Consider the following 22,950-nt stretch of genomic DNA (forward strand, 5'->3'; position numbering starts at 1 on the left):
ATATTACGTATATATAAATCACATTTTTGATTTAATATAAATAACATCGTGATTGTTGCGTCCGAATACGTTTCGTACAAATTCCCCCCCCAATAGAAACAAAATTTTCCTAGGGAAAAAAAAAAAGAAATTGTGACCAAATACAAAGAAAAACAAACAGGTATTTACTATAATATAAAAAGTGAAGGAACGAAAAATAATGTAGAAGCAGGAATCGGTTGCGAGGTAATTTATTTGGCCGGTACGCGCGTCGATATCTTGCCGATGAGAGGGACGGGGAGGGTAAAGGGGGGAGTAAGGAGGAGGGTAAAGAGGAGGATAAAGAGGAGGGTAAAGAAGAGGGTTCACAGTGATCGGTCGACATCAGAGGCGCCGCCGCGCAAACTCTACTAATGGACGTTCGACGGGTGAACAGACCGAACCAGAAGAGAACCGAAGAAAGAGGAAGGCTCTTTACTGTTTGTCGTTTGAATGTTTTAGGACCTCTGCTTAACCAACTTACTTACTGCCTCTGTAGGAGACACACTCGCTGCCGTGTTTGCACGGAATGTTCCTCTCTCTCCTTCTTTCTTCCTTTTTCTCTCTCATTTTATTTCATCCCATCAATCTTTCTCTTTTCTATTCTCTATTCAATTTTCTAGTCTCTCTATCTCTCTCTATCTCTGTTGCGTTCTATCCTTCTATCCATTTATCTTATTTTTTTTTCCCCTATTTCTATTTTCTATATTTGAAATGAAATTATAATTTTATTTTATTTGTAAATCCTTTTTTTTTTATTTTACTCTTTCACACACGTTATATTTGTCTGTATTCTTATTCCCCCCCCTCTCTCTCTTTCTTTCTTGGATTTTTTGTATACCTTTTATTACTCGGGTTGTTCAAATGAAATCTTTTAAGTTTTTACCGAAAGTCTCCGAAGAGACACCTTCCGTGGTACTCGAGACACCAAGAACAAGCGATATTCTCCGACGACAGATGCCTTGGCAAACACAAACTGCTTCCAGAAGTGACCTAAACCTCTCCGAGTAGTGTCCTCGTCTTGTCTTCGGACTTCAACCTGCTAACGCTTACCTCTTCGGTTCCTTTCACGCTCCTTTTTTTTTTCATTCTATTTTATTACTCATTTTATTTTCTATTCTTTCTATCCTCGATCTATTATTTTTTTATCATACAATTTTCTCTTTCGATTACATTTAAATTTATTCATTTATAAATTATATTTTTTATATAACTTTAAATTTATTCGCACACGCATTTATATATTATACTTTTTTTTTTTTTTATAAGAACAAAACAATGATCGGTTTTTTTGCTTATAAAAACTATACTAAATACAGAAGAAGAAGAAGAAAAAAAAAGGAATAAAAAATAGAAAGCAAGAAAGAAGACGTCGTCATTACGTCGAATTATTGAGAACCGAATCGTGATAGAGGTCGGTGCCGAACTCTAAGGTTATCCTTGTATCTCGAAAAGGTCGAGAGCGATAGGGCGTTCCGATAATTCAAGAAAAGAAAGATGAGAGGATGAGAAAGAATAAAAGAAAATCAAGCAACGACGACGACGACGACGAAGACGAAGACGACGACGATAGATTAAATACATGAAACCCCTGGCACGATTCTATTCGTCTTTTTGCAAAGACAACAGAGACCTAAGATTTCACGAATTGAAAATTAATTAAAATTATAATCCACGCGCGAAATATTCGATTTGTATGAAAAAAAACCAAAAAAAAAAAATAGGTGAATTTTAGTTAATCCAATATTTTGTCAAAATTGTATTACATTTATGAATTGGGAATCCTTCCGTGTGATAATAATAATAATAATAATAATAATAATAATATTCATATAACAATAAAGAAAGTTTTGAATCGACGCAAATGAAACAATTGCGAATACACCGATAATAAAAATTTCTAATTCGTTCGATTAGACTAATCGTTATTTAAATTTCCATTAAAAGGAAGATCATACTTATCTCGCAACCCTTCGAACCCTATTTAATCTCTTTCTCTCTCTCTCTCTCTCTCTTGGTAAAAAAGACGATATTCGTATTTCATTAATAGAACTATTCTTCTTTCGGCTTTTTTCTTTTTTTTTTTTTCAAATGACCTCTGTCACTCTCTTGAAGGGGTGAGAGAGAGAGGGTACACCGGGGTGAGTCCGATAAAGCTGACCAACAACAATGGCGCTGATTGAAAGCGATTATATCAATCCGACTCTCTTTTTTTTTCTTCCTTTCTTTTTTTCTTTTTTTACCCTCGGCGATACCTCGAAATGTTGTGCCAGGGTGCTCGACACCAGAGGATTCATTTCCAGTCGAGGTGTTACGACCCTGTGATTTTCTCTCATGGCGAGGTCAAACGTATAAAAAAAGAAAAAGAAAAAGAAAAAGTAAAAAAGAACAGAACGAAGAGAGAGAGAGAGAGAGAGAGAGAGTAGAAAGAAAAGAAAAAGGGAAGGATGCCGGAAGGCTGAAAGCTCTGGCTAAACTAACCCCCTCGATGTAGGAGAGAAAGAGAAAGAATCTAGAGAACCACCCCCTTCGTTTCCAGGCCGAGTTTATTGTCCCATGGAACACGAACTACCGGCCGAGAAAAACCTGCCACCGTACTTTCAGCTCCGCTTGATAATCCCTCCGTTCCTTTCCTTTTTTTTCATTTTTTTTATTTTTACTTTTTCTTTTTTTTTATTTTCGTTTTCCTCCTCCTCCTCCTCCTCCTCCTCCTCCTCCACTCTTCTTTATTTTTCGTTTGTTTTATAGAATACGTACGAAAAGTTAGAACATATTTTGATGAACATATTATTAATTTTGTTCTTTTTCGTATACATCGTCGAATAAAAATTACGATTTAGAATTTCGATAGTTCGATAGAGATCTCAAAAAAGCAAAGAAACTAATTATTCAAATGCTATATAATTGTTTCATCGGTGATAGATACTTACGACACGACGAAAAAACAAAAAACAAAAACAAGGAAAGAAAAAAACAAAAAAAATATTTGAAAGCACCCTATATTATACGTCGTCTATGCAGATAAAACTTTTTATTTTTTTACTTATGAAGGAACGACAGTAAAGCAAACTCTTGGAATATTTCGAATAATCTCTCTCTTTGTCCCTCTTTTTTAACTACCGATGAAAACCTTTTTTATCTCCCTTCGCTTATATACATATACACAAAAAACCTACACGCATATATGTGTGTATCAAATATCAACGACAATTTCACACTTGCAATCTTCTCGCTTCAGCGAACACAAGCATACCATGTTATAGCATTTCTCATCTTTCTCAAACATATATTTCCACGTGACAGGGAGAGAGAGAGAGAGAGAGAGAGAGAAAGAGAGAATACCATCAAAGGAAGATTCTTCTCTACCCTTCGATCGAGGGTGACGTTTATTTTGTCTTTTTTCTTCTTCTTCTTCTTCTTCTTCTTCTTTTTCTTTTTCTTTTTCTTTTTCTTCTTCTTTTTCTTTTTTTCCATAAGCAACCAGAGCAAAGGTAAAAAACTCGGTGCTTTTCGTCGAGAACGTTTTCCTTCCCCTTAGCATCTCTCCTCAATGAACAAAAGCCGCCTGGTAGGAGAGGAAAACGACGATTTTTCGCATAAGCACGCGTCTCTGACATAAGCAAAAGCCAGGAGCCGAAAATACACCAAGCGTTTGCGTTTTGCTCTATTCCTGAAGGGATCTACAACGAGAGAGAGAGAGAGAGAGAGAGAAAGAGAAAGCGAAAAGATGCTTTTTGTTAGTTCTTAGCTTTGGCAGAGCGCGAGTGTACACGTAAAAAGCATTGCATTGTTTCATCCTTACGCTATGAGAAATATCGATCGTTTTTCTGATTTTTCCACAACGATTTAGATCGATTATTTCGATATCGAGTACGAGTACCTATAACTAGGACCACTTTTATCATAGATTTCCTTTTCAAACAAATAGAAAATACTTTTTCATAGTTTCATTAAAAATGAAACTTACAAATATAATTATTTAAAAAAGAAAATAATAATAATAATAATAATTAATATATACTAATAAATTAATCTTTTCACAATATTGTATGTATATATATATACAAAAATTCAAAAATTCATATTTTCAATTGAAGAAAAACGTGCAACCAAATAATATACATAACGCAATGTACAATATTAATTATAATTACCGATTATTAAGATTCATTCGTGAAAGTGAGAGATTTGCAAAAATGCAATAAAGGTACTACGTAAATATCTGAAATCGATTAGAAATATCGAGAGCACCCGATTATACATGCTTATAAATTCATACGCATTCTTGAAGACTCTCGAGCCTCTCTTCGATCGGATTAAAAGCACTCTTTTTTTTTTCTTTTTATTTATTTATTGTTCCTTCCTCTTTTTTTGCCTTCTTTTAATCGCCTCCTCTATTCTCCTCGACGTAAAAAAAAAAGAAGAAGAAAAAAAAAAATATGTGTATTTATATATCGAGTGTCTGTAGGACGCATTTAATACTCCTTCATTCGTAGATTAAACGATCGAGGAATCGCATTTGAACAGTCGATAACGTTTATCGCTGTTGCAGCAGCAGCAACAGCAACGGCACACAGTGGTTTTATTCAAACGTGATTCGTTGAAACCATTCGTCGCTTTATTTATCATCTAATTGAATTATTCTTATTAATTTTTCGTATTCACGCGTTACTAAATTACTTCGACGAACACTTTTTCTTTTTATTACTTATTCTCAATTGTATTAATCTTCTAAAATCATTTATAACGTCTCACAGAAGTGGGGGGAAAGATAAAGAAGATCATTGAATTGAATTTTGTATCAATCTAACCGATATCAACCCTAAATCTGATTATTTTTTTGAATCGTATCATCGCATAATTAATAATACGAAACATGGCTTATCAATTTGCCCACCCTTATATCATCTCTTTTAGTTTCTATTTAGACTCGTTCCTAATTTCGTAAGGGGTGGGGGCCAGAAGGTAAAGAAAAAGGTTGAGGGGGTTGATACGAAGTCTCTTGGATGGTTTCTTTGGTAAATGTTTATGGCGGATCTTCGCACGCTACCTTAGAAAAAGAAAGGGAACGTACATACACGTTTGTGTGTATATGAAAAAGAGGGAGAGAGTGCGAGAGAAAGAGAAGGTAAGGTAGGAACCACGAAACGTTCCACCTCGTCGCTCTCTGATTGGTCGCTTGCTCAGCTTACGTGCGAGTCGGCCATAATGCCCGAACCGGATGATGGGAAAGCCACCCCCGATTCGGTCCAATTAGCTTCCGGGCGAGTAAGTGGCAGAGGAATCCCTGAGGATTCATTCCTCGACCCTCCTATATTCCTCTCTCTCTTTCCCTCTTACCTTTAATCCATCAATCCATTTATCATCAATCGATGAAATTCTCGATCGGCTTTCCTTAAGTATCAATTGTTCTCAAGATTTTCGATTCCATACGTTTGGAAGATATTATTTAACGAACGTTATTTATAACATCTTTGTTTGTTCATAATCTTTCCTAAATTTCAATATTTTTATAATTTTGTTAACGATCCAGAGAGAGAGAGAGAGAAACGTTAAAAATCTGTTTTGGAGTTATCGAAAAATAATGTTGGTCGTAAAAAAGGTGTAGGGGCCTTTCTTAAAGTCCAGAGAACACGACCCTCTCTTAAGGTTGGTCCTCCGCCCAGAGGTAGAAAAATCCACCCCTTTTTCAGGCGGTCGATACCAGGACAAGCAGCAGGCACAGCAGCATAGCATACCATGGCATACCATGGTATGGCATATAACAGCGGAGTCTTTCTTCCATCTTCCTCTTCCACCACCACCACCACCTCCTCCTCCTCCTCCTCCTCCTCCTCCCTTTCTTTCCTCTCCCTTACGACGTCTTTTCTTTCTCTCACCCTTTTTGTTGTGTGTGTGTGTGTGTGTATTTGTGTTGCCGCAGCTTTTACCCAAGACTATTTCGTCTTGGTTGCCTAGCCTTCTTGCTTTTAGGAAAAACTTTCCTTCCTCCGCCGTTTTCAGCCAAGGTGGCGCCACTCTGATGGTGCCACAAAACCACCCTTATATAATATACGCCTATATGTATGTATATATGTACGTATATACGTATAAATTATACTATGTAGTACCATCATAAAGAGAATAGGAAAAAAAAAAGCAAATCAAAAAGGTTGTTGTATTAACAAATGTGCCCATAATTATGAAAGTGATCTAATCGTAAATCATATATCTCTTCTTTCGAAATATTTAAAAAATTACATTTGAATACTAAATGAATTCTACGTAATATTGAAATAACAAATGTTATCTAACGATTCATTTTTTGACAATATATCGTGAACATGACATTGAATTCATTTATCAGTTTAAAATAATGTGGTGTGAAATAACTGATAAACTTATTTCTTCTTGTTTTTAATTTTGACTTACCATTACACCACTTTCACAATTATGGGCACAAATAAGAAATAGTTGAAAGAAAGATAAAGAGAGAGATAAAAAAAAAAAGAGCAAACTTTTTCATTGAAATTAAGTTAACCGATGACGGTCATAAGGTTACTTAGCAAAGGCTGGTACATAAGTTAGGTACACCTATGAGCCTTAAGGTTTACTCTGCGCGCGCGCGCGTGCGTCATAGGACGAACCTGGAGGCGGTGGCTATGGTGAAAAAGGACGACGATTCCCTACGACCCAGGACGAGGAGGAGTGGGAGGAAAAACGGGGAAGAAAGGGAGTGGACTACCACTACTACTACTACATTTATTATAATATTTATTTGACCCTTGACTATTAACATTTATACAAGCATAGAGTAGTATACTTGTATACGCAAGTATGCTAATAATAAAATAAATAACAAATGAAAAAGAAAATATTGAAATAAATTTTCATCGGGGGAAAAAGAACCAAGAAACACCACCGCCCCCTTCCAAAGAGAAAAAAAAATATAGAAAGGAAAAAATAACAGAGAGAGAGAGAGAGACAGACGAAAGAGATTAGCGATTAACAACATTTGCATTCATTTTTAAATCCGATATAATTATAATTCTGCAATAATTAAGATTTCTTGATTTACGAACGTCCAATTAGGTAAGAAAAAAAATACGCGCGCAATGTACCAATCAAAATATAATACTATACTAAAGAAAGAAAGAGAGAGAGAGAGAGAGGATGATATCGAAATGGATGGATACATAGGTCAAGAAGTTCACACGAAAGAGAAGCTTCGATGCCGATAATCGAGAGATTCAGGAATGGAGTTGACGAGAGTTCGGAGGAGCAATGAATAAAGATCCCCCAAGAGGAAGAGGGAAAAAGAAAAAGAAGAAAAAAAAAAAAAAATTACGAGAAAGACGGGGAACGTGGTATAGCAGTCGCCATTACGGTGTCGGCAATCGGCTCGGCACAAAGTGGAAATAATTAGCGCTGGACCAAGTGATAAGCTCTAATCTAAGAGTTTGTCATTAGCCTATCAAACGAATATTACTCCCTCCCTTTTCTATCGCACATATAGCTATCTTTATCTCTTTCTCGTTTATTTTAACGTATCTCTCCTTTTATCTTTCTCTCTCTCTCTCTCTCTTTCTCTTACATTTCTATCTTTTCGTATACTTTTTCACGTATTTATCTTTCTCTCTCGTTTATTTATACATATTCTCATTTATATATTTCGATCTTTTCGTCTATTTTTTTTCACGCGTATTCCACTTATCTTTTCTCCCACTTTTTTCGTCTATTTATTTATTTATTTATTTATCTGTCATTCTTATTGCAAAGAAAAAAAGGTATCGTTGAAAAAAAGAAAAGAAAAAAACCAAATCCGTCGTCTTTAAGGACTTTCGAGTTGAAAAAAAAATGTCCCTTGACGAATCTGTGTGGCCGATGTGAGATGGAAGAAAATATCTGCGAACGGGTGGAGAGGGAGGGGGGAGGGTGGAACGATCGGAGCAATTAGTATTTCTTATTTCGAGGCTAATCTACTCGCGTTGAATTTTGCCGGGTCACGAAAGTCAGAGAAAAAGAAAGAGAGACAGAGAGAGAGACATAGAGAGATACGAAAAGAGAAAATAAATATATAAAAGTAGTAAGTAAACGTCGGTGAAACGAGAAGAAGAAGAAGAAGAAGAAGAAGAAGAGATGGAAGGTGGATAAAAGTACAAGGAAGACAGAGAATGAAAAAAAGATAGATAAAAGGTTGTGAAAGACGAACGGAAAGAGAGAGAAAGAAAGAGAGAGAGAAAATCTCAAACTGTCCAACGTATATATCGTTGCCACGTGAATTGACCGGCCAGATAAAAGCACACGAGAGAGGACGGAGAAGAAGGTAAAAGAGAGTAAGAGAGAGAGAAAGGGAAAAAAGTGAGAGAATAGTATGGACCGACACAGAAGCCGACGCTGCTAATGACTCTGTCCGCGGTAATCTCTGGGTGTTATCTGTCCTGGCTACCTGGGGCCCACCTACTTTGAATCACGAACCTGTACGAACCATGCCACTACTCTCTCTTTCTCTTTCCGTCTCTTTCTGTCTTATTCTCGATCGGTTGCTTCTCTTTAGTACAGAAGTCTTTTCTCTCTCTCTCTCTTTGCTTCTTCTTCTTCTTCTTATTCTTATTCTTCTTATACTTCTTCTTCTTCTTCTCTCTTTGAGAAAAGGTTCACCAACGTGGGAACCGGCTAAAGATCATGGAAAATGAACCGTTCTCTTTCGGATCGATTTCGAATGATCGATCTAACGTTTTGTAATACTCCAGATTGTGCTACAATGATTTTCGAATTAATTATTATTCCATACTTTCATTATTTTCGATACACAATTGTAGAAGTCTACTGTGCAAACGGTAAGATGAAGTATTAGATTTTATTGTGTACACCCTGTATTGTCCTGATGGACCACCCCTGCATCTGTGTAAAATTTAGAAAAAATGAACGTCTTGTCAACTTGACTTCTCCCCTTGCAAGATTCGGATCGATGAAGATTTATAGCTAGTTCGAAACTCATAGGAATAGGAAATATTGCGGGAAGTACTTCGATAGAACGTGATATGTAACAAACACATAATCACACACACACACACGCGATTGCTTTATTATTTATTCACTTCGCCATTAAGCACCTTAAGCTTATTGATCTTCTATTATCTAAGTTCTTGTCTTAGATGTCTTTCTATCTATCTATCTATCTATCTCTTTATTCATTTTCTTTTAAGTATACTTATACGTTGATTTCACCTAAACGATCAGCAAATGCATATCGCCAATATTTGCGAGTGGGAAGATTTATTAAACTAATTTTTATTGCATGACGTAGCCTGTTTTATTCCATGTCTTTATGGTTCTTCTTAATTTTTTGCATGTACGAAAAAAAAGAAGAACCATCGTTAATATTATTTTCTTTTTCTTTTTATTATTTACGAGACTGCCTGCTTTTTTGATATCTGTTTCTTTTCTTTTTTTTCAATTTATTTTTATATACAATCGAACGTCGATCATACTCGTAAATTTATACAATAAGTAATCAATCAAATATTGTTTCTTACAAATAATAATTCGCATTGATTTGAAAACAATTTCGATTAATTAATTAATACGATATATATCGATATACTATATGTACATACATATATCCTTTCGATAACAAACAAAAATGTATTATCAAAAATGTATGTTTACATTTAATAACAATAATTAATAACAAATAATCAAGAAATCAATTAAACGAATGAACGAAACAATTAACAAATCGACGTTCTATTGTGAATTAATAAAAAAAAAAGAAAAAAAAATGTATTATATTATAATTATTATACATTTTACTAATGAGTTTATTCGTTCGATTATAAATTGGTATAAAAAAAATAGTCTGTCCCAATGTATGCTCCCTTTCTTTTTATTCCAGACGATATTGAATTCTATGCACAAATACCAACCGAGGTTTCATCTAGTACGAGCCAATGACATCTTGAAGCTTCCCTACTCGACGTTCAGGAGTTATGTTTTCAAGGAGACAGAATTCATTGCCGTGACGGCATATCAAAACGAGAAGGTGAGTGAACCCCGGTTTCCTTTTCTCGTTTATACGAGAAAGAGAGAGAGAGAGAGAGATAGATAGAGAGATAGAGGTCATCGACTGATTAGAAAATTCTCGCTCTCCCCGTTTTACGATACTTTACAAATAAGTATTGTATAAAAGTTTATTTCTTAAATAAAATCATTTATAATCAACGTGTTCACATTTTTATTTCATAATTAAAGTTTTTTTTTATAATATTATTTTGCGCAATAATTAGTTTCACGTTTAATACTCGTATATAAAATGTATCTATATATTTTTTTTTATTTATAATATCTCTTTTTGTTTTTTTGTTTTTTGTTTTTTTTTTTTAATATATAATATTCGAGTCCGTCTACTATCGATGAATTCGATATTCATTCACTTATAAACATTTTAATATATTTTTCTTGTTTATCATTTGTATGACTTCTCTTCATTAAAATTTTCTACGATATCGATATCTCTCTCTCTCTCTCTCTCTCTCTTGCGCGTCACGTCAATTTGTCATTTGGTATTTACTTGAAAAATAAATGCTCGCTGTCTATTTCATTGGCCTGGTAAGTTCGATTCATAAAATCTGCAATAGCGATATTATCGTTTGGACTCGTTATTAAAAATGTACGTTACGTTTTGTTTCTTAATTGATTTATTATCTTGGGGGTTTTCGTATCGATAAACGAATCATTTATTATACATTGTTTTATTAATCCTAAGATTTTTCTACGAATATCCTATATTTTGGATAATACATATTCACCTTCCGATGAATATAATAATTAGATGTTAGACTTATCGTGTGTTATAGTATTGCAACAAATTGTCGACGAGATAACAAACGCGTACTTTTCTAATTCTACAAATTTAGAATAAAATTCATATTAATATTTTTCCATTACGTTTGTTTCAGATAACTCAACTGAAGATCGATAACAACCCGTTTGCGAAAGGATTCCGAGACACTGGTGCGGGGAAACGAGAAAAAAAGTAAGTATCGCTTTCAAAATTTTTCTTCCCTTTTTATTATATATATATATATATATATATCTCATTGTTAATTATAATATTATATAATTATAATTAACAAAATACGCGTGTAAGTTAGAAATAATGAAAATAACGTATCTCATATATAGTTCATTAAAAATATATTTTCATTATAAATTAACGTATAGACATAATTGCGTTGAGTGGAAAGAAAAAGTTTCATGGAAATTTGTCTGGTTTTTTTTGCTTACTCGACTATTCTTTTTTTTCCACCTTGGTGAGACAATTTTTGTGGACTCTCTTTCTTTCTTTTTTTTTTGTTGGCAACGTTTGACAAAGAAGCAAGTAATACAGCCGATGACGAGGTACGCGTCTCGACCTAATTGATCGTGGACCTTTTTGGCTTCCCCTCGATCAGTACCATTATCCCGACCTTAGGGTCACCCTCTGAGCTCTAAGGGTTGCTTGCTTGCTTTCACGGGCCTCATTTGCACCCCGTATAGCCTGGCAGAAGCGTCCATTTGTATTCAATATTGCGGCTTTATGAGCTTATGACAGTGAGACCACCCCCTGAGGGATGTTACTGAGAAGGATAGACGAACAAAGAGAGAGAGAGAGAGAGAGAGAGAAATAGTTTTGGTTTGCTCGCCTTGCCACCAAAGGCCCATTTCAATTTTCATCTCGGTAACACAGGGGTGAAAACTCAAGTGGATTTTGATGAAGTTAACTTTCCTATGCATACGATTCTATGTTAGTTCTAGTACTTTATATATATATATATATATAACCCGTACGATTAGAAAGTATTACAATGATCGAGATAATATTAATTCGAAGATTAATCTAAACCCCAATTTCAAATGATCGGTCATGAATTAGAGACTTTAGAGGACTTCAAACTTGAACCAACAGGAAGAGAATCTTTAGAACAAAGTTGGAAAGGTTGAACTTAACCAGAATCTATGAGAAAAAGTGCAACTCCTGGTTTCTCTCTCTCTCTCTCTTTGTCGGTCTCTTTTTGACACTGAAGAAAAAGAGAAAATTTCTCATGGAAAATGAAGAGAGGAGAAGGTTACTGCTGCTGCTGCTGCTGCTGCTGCTGCTAGAGCTCAAACGGATAAAGAAAGGGCGAGGTTAATCGAGAAAATATGCAAAGTAGGGGGCGCGTCGTGGCAACGGCTAATTAGAATAAGGGTTAGTTTTGGCTTATGGTTTCGGTTAAGAGTGGTTGGATGCCATCGGGAAGCCACAGAGGGAGCTGGGGATGCTGTGAACACGAAAGCGAGAGAGATGTATTAAAAGAAACTTCGGGGAAGGAGAGAGGATGAAGAGGAAGGGAGGGAGGGAATGGACAGAGATGAACCGCAAAACAGAGTTAGAGAGAGAGAGAGAGAGAAAGTTCGGGGTTGGAACATAGCCAATCATCGGATTAGCATACTGATGCTCAGGGGCGGCGCTGTCGTTAATGTGGAGGGTGCCACTTGGTGGCTTTGAATTTTATATCCTCGCTGCAGGTCGTAACGCGGGATACAAAGAACGTCTTCGAAGGGTAGACGACGACGACGACGACGACTACGACGAGGAGCTGTTGTGGTTTTGTTGCCGTTACTACTCGTCAATCGTTTTCCCGAACACGTACGTACGTGGGACCCCGAAGTTTACTTCCAACTTCGAGAACTACGTGAGACTTTATTTTTCCTTCAACGAGACCTAATGATAATCAGGCTTTTCCATTTAAAGTTGGATTTCGAGGGTCGTTCGAGAAACCCTTGTTAAATATTTTATTGTTATGGCAATACGTGGTCGGTTTCGTTTCATTCGATGTTTCGTTTGATATTCGTGGAATGTAATAGGACGCGTTTAATTTCATCGAACGTTGTTCTTCTCAGCCTCTTCTTTCTTTTAAAGTCAAGAATATGAATTCGTTAAGTTGCGTCGAGTATGACGAGTCAGTTCGTGTGTCGCGGGAACAGCAGGTGTGGTTTAAACCTGTAACGAGTCGATTCGATGCGCCGGTTAAAAAGTGAACGTCTTGCTTCCTTCGATGCGAAACACTTTTTTGCCTTTGATTTATTATTAGCATGTCCAACGTAATAACCGTAACGATTACTTGATGAGAAGTAATATCAAAATGACGATGAATTTTTGTAATGTCGGAGATAATCGCGAAGATTTTCAATTGAATAATTATTACTTTACGTTTCGTAATATATAACTCGAGTTGTCGTCTGTCTCCGTCAGTTAAAAATTCGACTGTCGAAAAAAAAAAGGAATTCTCTTTCTTCCTTAACTTTTTATTCCCTTTTCATTCTCTATTTCTAAAGTCACTAGACCACGAATAAAACACACGCGCGCGCTCCTAAAGAAAAAGAACGGGAAACGTTGCGTAATTTAAAATTCAAGGTACCACGGCTTCGACAGTAGCAGCAGCAGCAGCAGCAGCAGGATAAGGGGTGGGTAGGAAAGTAGGAGAGAAAGGGAAAGAGAGAGAATTCACGGTTGTGGCCTTTCTCCACCCACGCGACATCGCCTAATCCAAGGTTGACTGTGGGGTCCCTGGGATCACTTTGAGTCGCTTCCGATCTCTCTATTCTCTACTTTTGTCGGGGTTAAAACGAGTACGGAGTGTGTTAGCCATCTCTCGTCCCCCACCGAGGGTTCATCACAGTGCAAACGAGAGGGGGTGGGGGTTCAGCCCAGAGTAGTAGTAGGAGGGCTGATGGACGGGGTGGTCGACTCACCGATGGGGTGATTATAATTCCGTGCAAAGAGACGAGACGAGGATGATGTAAAAGAACAGAGAAAATGAGAGAGAGAGAGAGAGAGAGAGAGAGACAAGATGATGATGATACTAACAGCTCGAATCGAGCGAGAGTCCTGTCAAAGGCAACGCCAAGCTGAGTTTTCATTTTGTCTGACGCGAAAGAACGAGCTCGAGTACTCGGGAGAAAAAGAAGAGGAGGAGGAGGAGAAGGTATCATCTCGTTGACGTAGGCGGGATCAACCTGGGTCATATCATTATCGCCATGTTATATCGGAAATGATGAGAAAGGTCATCATGATTATTGTTACGTATCACTGTCAAACCAGTTTCAACGATCATTCATTCGTTAAGTTCTCTATTAAAATAAGAATAATCGAGATATATATCCGCTATTTAATAGAGATTTACGACAAATTAGAGACTAATATAACGAAATTTTTCGATACGTTAATATATATTCGTGTATCATTTTTCTTTTTCAAATGCTTTAATCGATATCATTAATCAATTTTTTTTTAATAATCAATTTTCGAGTATAAAAATAAATGTAATGATGTTTCTATAGAAAAAAAAAAAAAAGAAACGTGGAGTAATGTTAAGGGTTTTACTTATCGGTGGATTCTACCCTGTTTACATGTCTCACTATTGATTTATCACACGTACGTCTGAAACCAAAGAGTGCACACACCGTCTCGGTTGCATCTGGCTCGTATAATGAATACACACACCCATACACGTGGACGAATAGATATGTGCATTTGTTCACTGATCGCATTACACGGCATTAGGGTATCGTTAAGCCTCTCGTTGTGTCCAGTCTGTGTTAGTCTTCTATCTGGGACTTACAACGAAGATTAAATTTGTCCAAACTATTACGGAAGATGCATTGATTCATTTCCACAAAACATATTAACTCTTCAATTCTATCCAATTAATGGCTTTCTTTGCTTCGTTATATAAATTTCGAGATTAATTATTTTGTTTATTATAATTACGATTTATCGTATTTCTTTATCATTATACTTCTCGTATCATCGTTTAATTTCTTACACATTCTTCAAATTAGATTAAAAATTATAAAAATATATATATATATAATTTTGTACTCGTCAGGTGTATCAAATAAATATCTAATCTAATAAGAAAAAATCAATTAACGATAAAAATACGATAAAACGTAATAACGATTAGTTAATTATTGGAATGCGTTCTTTTCCAATGATTTCTAGTGAACGGATTAGATCGATTTGCGAGGGCAAAGTAATTCGAACACTTCGAAGGCTATCTCTCAGCTCTGGGCCAAGGTCACTTTCGTCCTCTTTCAAAAAAAAATAAAAAAGAAAAAAAAACTATCGTTCTCCTTCGATCGATCATTCTTTACTATCTTCTGTATCTCGTGCTAGAATTCTCTGTCGCTCTCTCTCTCTCTCTCTCTCACTCTCTGGTAATGTTCTCACCTCATTCCCTTCTAATACCAGGTATTAGTGTGTACAACAAATCTTATTAGGTAACAGTAAGGCATCATCGATCTATCGAAACATACTTCTACGATACTCCTTTCCTTTTTAACACGAATCTCTCTCTATTTTTTTTCTTTTTTTTTTTTTATTCTTCGATAATTATTCTAAAATGTTTGTGACTTTTTTTTTTATTTCTCTACGACACGAGAGTTCTAATCGATCTACACGAGCGTGGGTTCTAATCGTCTTAAGAGTAGAATAATTGTGGTGATTGCCGAGGACACACAGTCGACTACTTACTTATAATTTCAAAGGTTTGAAACATGTTTGTAACGATTCATAGCAAGAGATTTCTCTTCGCAAAATAGTCTAATTAGAGACAGAGAGAGAAAGAGAGAGAGAGAGAGAAGTATTTGCGAGTTAGGAAACTATATTAAATCGTTGGGGAATCAGAGAGAGGATTAGAATTAGAGAAAGAGAGAGAGAGAGAGAGAGTAGTTTACTCTCTGATTGGCGAAACTAGACAACGAGACTAATTTCGTGTCAACCTTTGACAACTACCAACGATCGGGTTCTCCTCTGCATTTAACATAGATACGAAATTAGAAAGTCAATAGGAAAATAAAATAGACTATTAATAAATTGAACTTTCTCTCGAGTCCAAATGTAATTCTTTTGCAACGAGAAAAAAGAAAAAAAAAAATAAGAGTTTTTTTTTTTTCTTTTTTTTTTAAATTATTAACACTCGCATGTGACATTTTGTCGGTATCGCGATTGTAAATGAATGTAGCCTGTAAAAATATTATACAAATCGATTGGTCTTAGAATAAAACAACACTTGTCCAAGCATTACTCTATCTAATTCAATATTTCTAATTGAATAATAGTAACTCGTTTTAGAATCGATCGAGTTTGATGAGATTTATTTACAAGGTGCGAAAATGCGTATATATATATATAACTAAATACATAGATAAATGTATATACTTATATGAATAATATATAATCTTCGTATAGAAATGATTTATAAAATTAGTGATTTAATCAAAATATCTTCCAATGAAATAACATTAGATAATTGAAAATAATTCACGAAAGGAAATCGATACCCTTTTTTTTTCTCGCTCTGGATCGATCAGATCTCTGAGAAACAAAACTATTCATACTTAAATGGTATTTCCAACGTGTTCGACGAACAATCTAACTTTTCTAAGAATTAGAACGCACTCACGCATGATTTGTAAAACGATCGCGCAACGGTTTCGCAGTTACAGAAGTCCGCGCCACACCACGGACCATGGGAAATTTATTATACCACACTCTTGCACCGACTATAATTCATGCCAGGGGATAGAAAGAGATACCAGTTTTCTATATAAGCGATAGTTTCCCAGCCAACAGTGATACTAACTCACAATCATACTTAGAATCGAGCCTTCCAATTCCTTTCCACCGAACGTTACGTGTTTCCAACATAGAAAGAGATACAAACGTTCTATAGGGTGGTTCATTTAACCTCTCCCAAATCACATTTTTCCAACAGCAAATTATTATTGTAAATATACATTACATTTTTATTAATATAATGCACACGCAAAAAATATTTAATTTTATTCACAAATTGTTGAATATATATATATATTTTAAAACTTACAAAATTGTTAATGAACGTTCATAACGCTTCATGTGGACCACCTTATATGTATATACATGTGTCCACGAAGAAAGAGAAAGATAGATAGATACTAGCTTAGAAAAGACTATCTATGTATTTACACATGCGCGTAACGTACCCGTTTCACGTTTCTACTAGAAGAATTTTCTCTTCATAGACCCGAAGTGAGTTAGACGTGGTCTCGCAGTAGACCGGCCGATCGAACCTTCGACTTCTACTACTCACCATCTTTCTAAATCCTTTCTCGAGACATACGTTTCCGCGTATATTAGGATTATTTTCGATCAATGTAAAAGAAACATTTTTTAATCAGGATCAATGTATAGACATTTCTTAAAATGTAACAACAAATATTATTACATAAATGTATAAAATAAAAAATGAAAGAAAAAGAAAAAGAAAAAGAAAAAAATATATATAAATATATTGTATGTGTGTGTGTGTGCATTAGGATTATTATCGTGAAGAGGACGAGGACGATCTTTTACACTTGGAAAAGGCGTCGAAGGTGCAATTAAGATAATTAATTTAATAGCACAAGAGCGCGCACGCCTCGGGGCGATACGCTTACACGGCACTCGCATAAATCGCTAGATCGTAGAGAGTAGAAGCAGCGAGTGCAGCAATCTGTGTACGTTAGAGAGACAACCTTTATAATGCTCCTAACGCGGTACACGTACGTATGTATGTGGAAGAGAAAGAGAGGGAATGAATTATCGTCGGTGACTCGTCGGTGACTCGTCGGTGACTCGTCGGGATCTTTTGATTTCATGCGACGCGGCTCCGCGATCGCGAGGAATTTCTCGGTCGAGGTCGACCGAACCGATAGCACCTTCCGATCGTTGGAAAATCCGTGTCAAGTCAACCCGTCTCTCTTATTTCTTCTTTTTTTTTACATCGCAATTGCGACGAGAAATAAACCAACTAAATTCATGTATCATTTCGATCTTGAGCAATATACGTTAGAAATATTATTGTCACTTGGAAATAAGGGAAATTCGATATAATTATCATAGGGTTTTTTAAAAGATTGCTAACTCCATCTCTTTGTTGCAGAAGGCAGGCGCTGTTGACGGTATCGGGAGGCGGTTCTCGTTTGACGTCGGGTGGTCCAGCATCCCCGGAGAAACGGCGATCGTCCAACTCGGCGAACGATTTGTTGGATGACGAGGATAAATTATTGGACGTGGTAGGTCCGGAGACGCCGCATCCGGCTCATCATCATAGAGAACGCGAACAGTCTCGGGAAAGGGACGATAGAACGAGCGAGAGAGGAGAAGGTAGCGAATCGTCGGGTTCGGAGAGCGGCGGAGTGTCGGGAGGAGCTGCAGGATCCGAAGGCCCGCGCCCGGACGTGTCGGTGGGCCCACCTTTGCACCCGCCATTACTACCGTACCTCTATCCACCTGTACCAGGATTATATCCAGGTCCAGGTCCGTTAATACCGCCTAGTCCATTGGGTCTACACGGTGGAGTTACCCCAAGTATGTTGTTCAACGCTCAGCTGGCTTTGGCAGCTTCGCAGCACCCAGCCCTATTTGCTCATTACCCGCATCCCTTGGCCAGTCCGCTACATCAATTGAAAGGACATAGATTTGCACCGTATACATTACCAGCGCCATCCCATGGCTCGGCTTTCGAGACGGTTACACCCGGGAGTAGGAACCTCAGCCCGAGATCCCCACCCCCGAGGCCATCGACGGGTTCTCCAACGCCTACCGGTGGTCCGGCTACGGTATCGGCAAATACCGGCGGGCCTACCTTAGGTTCGACCACTTCGGGATCCGCCACCGAATTAAAATCTATCGAGAACATGGTAAACGGTCTTCAAGACAAAAGAAGAAGAAGTCCGAGCTTAACGCCTGGGCACCGTGGCGACGGGGAAACCGGCGGCGGGGGGAGTCCGTGACAGGAGAACGAGCCCGTAACCAGCACAAACGACGATCCGGAGGATCCCGATCTGGATCCCGATCTGGATCCCGACGACGATGGCTCCCTCGATCTCGACGATCCGTCCGCCGACGAGAGGGAACCTGACTCGACCTCGGAACCCTCGTAGCGAGAGGAACCTTCGTCTCTCCGATATTCGAAAGATGCTCGAACTCTTTGTCGTTCTTCTCTCGATAATTTACTCTCACCAAATCGTTATTGTTGTCTCGTTCTTATCCTCATCCGTCATCCGTGTGAAGTTGCTTGCGCAAGTGGACGATTATAATTAAAGCAACAACAACAACAACAAAAATGATCTATCAAAACTATTAAGTGCAATTTTCTTTCTCTAATAGGGTGATTGGGAGTAAGAGAGGATGAGAATCTGAAAGAGAAAGAGAAACAGAGAGAGAGAGAGAGAAAGCGTCCTCTTCATCGTTTATCCTTTTTCTTAACTTTTCTTCTTTACTTCCTCTATTTGTTCTCTCTCTCTCTCTCTCTATCTATCTTTCTTTCTCAATCTTTCTCTCTCTCTCTCTGTCCTTCTGTTTTTTTTTTCGAAAAACATTTTCAATTTAACGGGAGGAAGGACGATTCGTGAAAATGGCGCCACCGTCGTCATCGTCGTCGTGTATCGATCGGCCGAGCGATCGTGAGAGCTTGCAAGAGGAGGAAGGTGAGGAGGAAGGATAAGAGAGACAGTGAGAGAAGGAGAAGGTACGATATACGCGGTGAGCTTTCGAGCTTCACAGGAAAAAAGGCTTTGGAAAGAAAAAAAAAGAGAGAGAGAGAGTGAGAGAGAGAGAGTGAGTGAGAGCGAATGAGAATGAGAATGAGAATGAGAATGAGAATGAGAATGAGAATGAGAATGAGAAAAAAAGAAACAAAAATATGAATGAAAGATTGAATAAGAAGATAAATATATCTGTGGAATGCTCGTGAGATTTTGCAATACGAAAAAAAAAAAAAAGCACATCCTAATTATTATTTGCGAATGTCCCGCGCCCTTTGTACATATGTACCCTAGTGATATTATATATTATATATTATATTATATTGTATATATATGTATATATATATATATGGGTACACACACACACACATATATATATATATGTATATATAAATATAAATTATGCCTCTATCCCCCTTTACTCTGTATTAATTATTATTGAATATATTAATTATATGAATGATTAGAAAAAGAGAAATCGTTGGGAAAACAAAATGAACAAAATGATGAAAAAAGAAAAAAAAATGAAAACAAAGACAAGACGAGAGAAAAAGAAAATGGATCACGAACACCCACGCCATCGCCATCGCCATCGCCATCGCCATCTTTTTGACGTTGATTCGTCAATTTCGTTCGAGGCTTGACACGGTATAGTGTATATATATATATATATTTGTATATGTATGTATTAATTCGCATACATATATATGATATATCGATTATCGACGAAACAAACGCGCGGCCGATCGTTCGTACCGATTTACCGATCACCAATCTCACTTTCTCCCGGACATCCGCAATCGTCGATCAAATTTATCTCAAATTTTTCTTCGCGTAATCTCAAAAAACGCGTTATTACGAATGAATGTGCGAGTAAGTTTTGAACAATTCTAATTAGACCGATTAGCGGGGAGAAACGGGAGATAAATTAATGGTAAACGACGACGAGGCTTCCCTCGGTTTGAAAATGCGCAAGAAGAAGGATCGATAAGGATCTATGGATCCACAGGGGGATCGTTCTCCTTACGCTCTATGTTTTACAACTTTAAAGAAACAAAAAAAAACTATTATACAAAATAAATGATAAAAAAAAAAAAGCGAATACACGTACTCATACACGCGCACACCATAAACACACACACACACACACACGTACACACACACATACGCGCGCGCGCGATACAAATAATGGACAACGTTTTTCTCTCTCGAAAACTTTTAATCGTAGACACCGATCGGATTAGATTCGTCGTATTATTTCGAAGACGTCTTTAGGAAAATCAAATTGATATTTTTTTTTTTTCTCATTCATTTTTAACATTATAGACAAATATTCTCTTATATTGATTTTTAATTTCATTTTGATACGTATCTCGTTGTTTATTTTGTATTTTTGATCTATTTTTCTCTCGCTTCTTACTTTTTTTCCTTTTTTATTGTTGTTTCTACTAAACTATATCGAAAATAACGACGAATCCAAGCCGAAGCTAAGAACTTTGTATAAATAGTAACAATTGATGTAGATAATTATCAAGTATGTAATGATAGGAAATGAAATGGGTCAAGAAAGCTTTTCTTCGAAAGAAGCTACAAATCGTTATGAAAAAAAAAAACAAAAAAAGAAAAAAAAAAAAAGAAAAAGAAAAGCGGGAGGTAAGATTTAACGGGAAAAAATAGAAGAGAACATCGGATTGGCCATTGATAAGAAACGAAAAAAAAGGACATTATAGAAAAAAGAAAACGGGGGAGAAGGAATAGAAGAATAAGAAAGAGCAGAAAGGAAACAAAAAAGAGTAAACGAAAGATTTGTTTTTATTTTGTATGACACGTAGATCGATGGGAGCCAAGATAATCGATCGATCGATCCATAGATCATTCTATAATTATGTTAAAAAAAAAAAAAGAAAAAAAAAACAAGCAAAGGTTAGATTAATTAATGAAATCAAAACGATCTTCGTCTCTCTTCTACGTTTTATTCCCCCACCCCTTCCACCACCACCACCACCACCACCACCACCACCATCCCCACACACGAACATACAATACACAAAAGACATCCGACAAATTTTTCTTTGTTCGATCATTTCGCGAATCGATTTTGATTTTTATCCTCCGATTAAGATCCATAGGAAATAAACGTATATTCGTTGCGTGTACGAGCACCATCGTTGTAAAAGTGTACCTATTTACACACACCTAACTGTGAAAAAATTCGATTAAATCAGACTACAACAAAGTCAAATAATAATCTATCCCATAAAAATGTCTATTTTTAAGGAACAAAAAAGATGGCGATTCTCATCAATTTTTCGAGAACAAAAGTACACGAAAATTTAATTTAAAATCAGGAGTAGAGAAAGAAAAAGAGCGAGAGAGAGAGAGAGAAAGAAAGAGTGAGAGAAAGAGAGAGAGAGAGAGAGAGAGAAAGAGAGAGAACAAAAGTACCTAAATAATTTTAATTTACCCATTTCCTCTCGCTCTCTCTTTCTCTTTCTCTCTCTTTCTCTTTTTATATCTCTCTCTCTCTCTTCCTCTCTCTCTCTCTTTTCAATTAAAAATGTTCAACGATATGTTTCCTAAAAATCAATTTTCGGTACACAAAACGACGTTAGTTGCATTGAAAAGAGAGGAAAAAAAAGGAACATTAATCTGCTTCTCGAGAAATGTGTGTGAAAAAGAGAGAGAGAGAGAAAGAATTAGAAATGAAGTGCGAAAGAATAAAGTGAGTGAATGAGTGAGAACGAATAAAAATAAGAAAAAGAAAGAGAAAGTAAATGGAAAATGAAGATGAAGAAAATGAAAAAAAAAAGAAAAGCAATAAATGGGGCCGGTCTTGCGTGGCCAACGAGTCAAAAAAGTGAACTCCTTCTTGCACGGCAAATTTCTAATACTCCATTATTTGTATTTGTACATTGTAAAATTAACCAATCGACCCGTTTCCCCCTAATTCATCCTATCGAAATTTACCTTTAATATCCTATCATTTGTCTAGAAAAAAAAGTAACGAAATTGTTCTCGTTTTTCAAGATCAACGCGTGGGATTAACAAAATTACCCACATATATACATATATAGATATATATATATATATATATATTAATTTAACAAATATAAAATTATGTGTCTTGAATTAATTTTTATTTCGAGAGAGAAAGAGAAAGAGAACGCGTAATTATACTTTTCTCTCTTTGAATATTTCCCTTTTTCATTGATCCTCGTATATATTTTATTGTTTTCTCTTTTATCGTTTGTTCTCATTTTTTGGATTATTCATCTTAATATTTTTTCATCCCAACGTTTCGTTCGTTATTTAATCTTAGAACAGTATAAGGTATAATAATTGTCAATTGGTGCG

General features: G+C 36.3%; 1 protein-coding gene across 7 annotated transcripts in view; it reads left to right on the forward strand.

Annotated features, from left to right (window-relative positions):
• The window catches only part of LOC122513973 (optomotor-blind protein-like), a 93,052-nt gene extending 73,792 nt beyond the window's left edge, over nt 1–19,260 (forward strand). For 6 of the 7 annotated variants that reach the window (XM_043630535.1, XM_043630538.1, XM_043630539.1 and 3 more), the window contains 3 exons: nt 9,896–10,042; nt 10,959–11,035; nt 17,991–19,260. In XM_043630535.1, coding sequence (XP_043486470.1) covers nt 9,896–10,042; nt 10,959–11,035; nt 17,991–18,843 — 1,077 coding nt within the window. In that variant the 3' untranslated portion in view covers nt 18,844–19,260. The remainder of the gene's footprint in view (nt 1–9,895; nt 10,043–10,958; nt 11,036–17,990) is intronic. The other variant, XM_043630537.1, reaches the window with a different exon arrangement.
• Nucleotides 19,261–22,950: the final 3,690 nt, after the last annotated feature.

Source organism: Polistes fuscatus, unplaced genomic scaffold (assembly GCF_010416935.1).
Source record: "Polistes fuscatus isolate 324 unplaced genomic scaffold, CU_Pfus_HIC Scaffold13, whole genome shotgun sequence".
NCBI classification, from domain to species: Eukaryota; Metazoa; Arthropoda; class Insecta; order Hymenoptera; family Vespidae; genus Polistes; species Polistes fuscatus.